The sequence below is a fragment of the Hydra vulgaris genome, chromosome 05 (assembly GCF_038396675.1).
Source record: "Hydra vulgaris chromosome 05, alternate assembly HydraT2T_AEP".
NCBI lineage: Eukaryota > Metazoa > Cnidaria > Hydrozoa > Anthoathecata > Hydridae > Hydra > Hydra vulgaris.
In genome coordinates, this window is record NC_088924.1 from 11,191,501 (window position 1) to 11,197,500 (window position 6,000).

The 6,000-nt window shown below is 23.8% G+C and overlaps 1 protein-coding gene across 1 annotated transcript in view; it reads left to right on the forward strand.

Annotated features, from left to right (window-relative positions):
- Window positions 1-6,000, forward strand: part of LOC136071852 (vacuolar protein sorting-associated protein 11 homolog) — a 138,414-nt gene that overhangs the window by 83,615 nt on the left and 48,799 nt on the right. The window contains exon 23 of the mRNA XM_065797352.1: window positions 3,666-3,771. Coding sequence (XP_065653424.1) covers window positions 3,666-3,771 — 106 coding nt within the window. The remainder of the gene's footprint in view (window positions 1-3,665; window positions 3,772-6,000) is intronic.

The window sequence follows — 6,000 nt, forward strand, 5'->3', positions numbered from 1 at the left end:
GATAAAAATCCCAAGTAATAGATCAACCTGGTAGTTGGCTGTATCAGGTAGGATGTATTTAGTGGAATAAAGAAATGTGATTGATGAAAAGTTCTTAGCAAACAATTCAGTTTTGTCTAAAGGTGAAGTAACAAAATCTGAACTATGCAAGAGAAGTGAAATAACAGATTTGCCCTTATTATAGACACTGTTAAAGATTCTCGTGAAGTCTCAGGAGCCTAAGTTTTGAGATGAAATACGAGATTTTGTGAACTGAGAATAGTAGGCTTTAGCATTTAGACAAAAACTTTTTACAATGGTTTCTAGCAATTGTAAACAAGCCCCTGTTTTTAGGAAATTTGTTTTGGTGATAGATATGGAAGTAATGGTTACAATTTGAAATTGCAGCAGCGCAATGTAAGGAAAACAATGGAAAAGAGTAAGCCTTGACTTGAAATCATTGAGAGGGAATAAAAGTTGTCATGCCAGTTGGAATCCAAGAAGTTCTATAAGAAGCACAATTGTCAGCAGGAAGATAAAAGATTTCTACCCAAAGGCCTTCACGAAAAAACCGTTTAAAGTATCAAACCATGATCAGAAACACCTAAGGGTGAATGTGGAGAAACTGAGCACTAGGATCAGAAACAAGTAGTGATTGACTGAAACAGAAAAAATGCCGAAACCGAAATTTCAGGTACTCTAGTTCGGTGCCAAAACCGAAACTGACTTTTTAAAACAATTTTCAAATTAATTTTGATTAGTTGAAATGTCGATATTGGTGCCAAAACCAATATCGACATTTCAACTAATCAAAATTAGTTTCATTAGAAAAATTTATTCAAAAATGCAGTTTACATTTGTTTTTTTATACTTGTGTTATGTTAGAATTGATTACACTTGTATCCCAAATTCAGATTAAAAACATAAGTTAGCAATATAAGATAATAGCGAAAAATAACAACTGGCAGATTTTCTCTGCAAAACAAGGTATTGTAAAAATTCTCAAAATTTTTGTGAAAATTTTAAAAATATTTTGTGAATATTTTAAAAAATAACTGTTTTTCAAAATTAAAGATAGGATAAATTAAAGATAAAGTTAAAAATTTTAAATCTTACAAATTTTTCGGTTTTCTGTATGTTTTTTTATAAATACTAACGAATCCAAAAATTTGGTATTGGCTCAAATTGAAGTTTTAGACAAAACAAATACTGAAACAGAATTTCCATTGATTACTAGAAACAAGACATAAGTTGAGTAGATAATATAAATGATTGGGATAGTCTGGAAAGGGATTTGAGTATTAATGAATGATAAATATAGAGAACTTGGTGATGACAATGGTTTTTTGTGTTCTATGGTTTTTGGGATGCATTTTAATGTCTGCCCAAGATGAGTTGTTTTATCAAGACACTATCTCTAGCCTTTACTCAGGATTTTATTCAGGCAGGAGGTGTGTTAAGTCAGAGTTGGCATCTCTGAGCCTTTGCCTGAAAAAGGCATATCCTACAACGCAGCAGGACATGAAACAGTTTGTATTTATATATATATATTATTATATATATATATATATTATTATATATATATATATATATATATATATATATATATATATATATATATATATATATATATATATATATATATATATATATATATATATATATATATATATATATATATATAGCATGGAAAATAATAGCTGGTCAACTGTCAATGAACACTCGAAATTACTAGAAATGCTATTTTGACCTTCCAAAATTAATTCTTGCCAGTCATGGTTGACCAGTTAAAAAAATTTTTAATAGAGATTTAATAAACAAGGTATTTCATATAAATCATTTAATTTTTGCAAAAGCGTTTTAAATAGTTTTCTCGTTTATTATATGCTACTTAAATTGCTAGCAGGTTGTTAAAGCTAAAAAAAATTGTTTAATCCTCTAATTTTTTAATTGTTTTTATCTTTGTTTTTTAAACTTAGTTTTTTGTCAATAATTTAATAATTAAAAATTAATAAATTATTAATAATTTTAGATTAATAATTCTTCTACTCAAAATATATTCGAGTATATATTATATTTATTGTTGTTAAAATTTATATCTAATAGCTAATGCATATTATCAGGAACCAGTAATTTTTCTGCTTTAACAACCCTGAACTTATTAATTCGCTTCATTTATGAATGTATTATGCATGATGTAAACTAAATCTATTGAAAATAATTATATTTTAACGATGGTGAAAATCCTTTTTTTTTTTAATAATTAAAGCTCTTATTTTTATAATAAAAATATTTTATATGCTATTTTAATAATAACATAATAACATATAATAATTTATGTATTTAAACTATGAAAATTTTTCTCTAAACCTTTTTGATTATTTTCTCGTTAATTTTGCCATAAATTGCAGATAACTGAATGATTCATAGATAAATTAAAAGTTACAAATTGCGCATTTGCACTTTTTTTTCTATAGTCGCATTATTAAAAATATATAATTAGTAAAAATCTCATTTTATGTAACATTAGTAATAATTTATAGTAGTGTTTCTTAAAACATTTGTCTTTTTAGTATTAAATATTTAGTTTAAATAATATCAGCAAACAAAAGTTAATAGTATTATTGTTATCTTGTTAAAATTAGCAGTTTTTGAAATGATTTTAATTAGCAAGAGATATAAGATGTGTGCTAGTTTTTCTTTAACTTCAGAGATTGAAGTTTTTATTATTATTCAAAATTATTGTGTGTAATTAGGAACATCATCTCAACATTACTTTTTATTTTATTATTCAATCTTTTCAATAATTTTCTCATAGCTTTTCCCACCATTTGCAGAGTCATTGCAACGAAATGAATTATTTTTAATTGCCTGTTAGCACTTTTAAATAATGCATTTATTTTATTTAAAGTTTTTATTATTAAAACAATTTGTTAATTTTTAAAGCATAAACTTATTTTTGTATTTATAAAGTTTAGTCATGAAGAACAATCACTAAGATAAAAACTTAAACAAAAATAATAATAAAAATTGACAGTCAATTACTTGTGTTGGCCAGCCGAATTTATCAGCCAACACAAAGAATTGACTGGACTGGCCGACCTAACTACTGACCTGACAGTGTCTGGGGTGGGCAAATTTTTGCTGACTTTTTTTGCTGAATTATCAAACTTAATTTTATTTGCTATTTTATTTTCTATTTTCTATCAATTGTTTTATTTAATTTTAAATAAAATAAAAACAGTAAAACAAAGTTTTATTTATATTCTAAATAAAATAAAAACAGTAAAGCAAATGTTTTATTAAAATTCTGAATAAACTAAAAGCGAAAAAATAATTTAACTTAACTTCTAAATAAAGTATTACAAAAAACCAACAAAAAACTTTTTATTCAAATTCTTATTAAAATAATCTAAATAAAAATGACAAAAGGAGTTCTTTAATTTAATTCTAAATTCTTAAATCCTTTAGTTTAAGAAGTAAACAAAAAAGTTAAAAGAATAGCGGAAATGAGAAAGTTTCATCAATTCTAAATAAAATAATTCTAATAAAGTTGGTATATATATATATATTATATATATATATATATATATATATATATATATATATATATATATATATATATATATACATGTATATGTCTCTGTGTGTTTTATTTTATTCTTTAATTTTTTCTTGCCCTTTAGGCTGAGAGTAATTTAAGAAAGTATGGAAAAACATTAGTAAATAATGAAACTGAGAAAACCACTGCATTTCTTAAAGAATTGTGTACAAATTATCAACAGATAAATGGCATGTAATTCTTGTTGCGTTTTGTCTTTGTTGTTTTTATTTTTACTGAATTGTTTAATATTTAAATTTTAATATACCCTTTAGTAAAAATTATATATATATATATATATATATATATATATATATATATATATATATATATATATATATATATATATATATATATATATATATATATATACATACCATATATATATATATATATATATATATATATATATATATATATACATACCATATATATATATATATATATATATATATATATATATATATATATATATATATATATATATATATATATATATATATATATATACATACCATATATATATATATATATATATATATATATATTATGGTATGTATATATATGATATATATGGTATGTATATATATACCATGGCAACCAATAGTGGCTGTTACTTTGTTTTTTATAGATCCTAACAGTTTTGCTTTCGGGATATTTTTGTTTTAGGACTTGATTATTTTGTTATTCTTCAGTTTTTTCTTCTTCATAGGTTGCTTGCCCAAACCAAACCCTCAGTCGATGTAGCAGTACTCCCTTGTAGCAGCAGGCTATAAGATAGTTGATGTAGCAGTACTTTCTTGTAGCAGCAGGCTTCAAGATAGTCAATGTAGCAGTACTCCCTTGTAGCAGCAGGCTATAAGATAGTCGATGTAGCAACACTTCACGCGTTTTTTAAAAATATATTTTATAGTCATTATTTTTCTGGTTTAAAAAAAAAGCGATAAAACTTGGTGTACACTGCATTATTTTAATTTTTTTTAACTTTTAGACAACATTAAATTGTAGCTTAATTGTTGAAGTCGCTTAAATGTTGTAGAAAGAGACTTTTTTTACTATAAAATTTTTTTTCGACTGCAAAATAAGGAGATATATATATATATATATACACATATATACATATGTGTATATATATATATATATATATATATATATATATATATATATATATATATATATATATATATATATATATATATATATACATATATATATATACATATATATACATACATATATATATATATATATATATATATATATATATATATATATATATATATATATATATATATATACATATATATATATATACATATATATACATATATATATATATATATATATATATATATATATATATATATATATATATATATATATATATATATATATATATATATATATATATATATATATGAAGGGTCCAAGAGTAAAACCAGTGATGTCACATATTAACAATTTTTAAGTTATTATCCCTACTATGTTGAAGGCATGTTGATGCATCTTTTGAAAGATGGATATCAAAAAAAAAGTTATCTAAATTTCCTTTCGAAAAAAGGGGTCACAATGGGTAAACCAAATATGTCCAAATTGTTCAAAGGGGTAAATTGGAGATGCCGATGCTGATAGGACCGCTTTTTACAACTATTCGCGTAACACCCAACCAAATTTTGTTATACAAAAAAAAAAAAAACTTTATCATCAAGAATGGCAGATAAATGTCAAAATCCAAAAAAAAAAAAAAAAACTTGGTCAATATTGGGAATGAGATAAAAATGAATGATTATCTTCGCAATCAATGAGCTTTTCGTGTAATTGCAAGCGTTATATTTGTTTTCAAAATACAGCAGTAGAAGAGAGGGAGTTTTAACTTTTTTTCTTAAACAAAATTCCAAATAAATATCAACAAGACAGCTTTCTTGCTCCAATGATTGAGGTTTAAGTGTTAAACAAAGAAGACCTTGACAAAAAGAAGAAAAAAGATTTCTTCATGACCACTCATTCTCTTATGGCATAGAAGTGACACAAAATAATAATACTGTAAGAGTTCCAGTTAGTATCAATGCTATTTTATCAATTTTTGGAATTGGAAAATCAAGAATAGAAAGAATAAGAGGATCTCTTGCTAAGACTGGTAAGTAAACAGAAATAAACATTTTTTATTATTTATTTACTAATTTTTTTTTTTTTTTATCAATGTCTTTGCTTTCAACAAAGCTGTAAGCAACCACTATTAGAGTTGGAAGTTACTGGAAGAAAAAGACAAAGTTTATAAAGCAAGATAACGATTGGCAGATGACTTAAAAGATTGCAATTTATATGAATCAGGAAAGTGAAAAAAAATGAATTAGCCATTGAAATTAAACAAATAATGAATAAATGTGTTTTAACAAAGTTTCTCTCAAAAATAACAACAA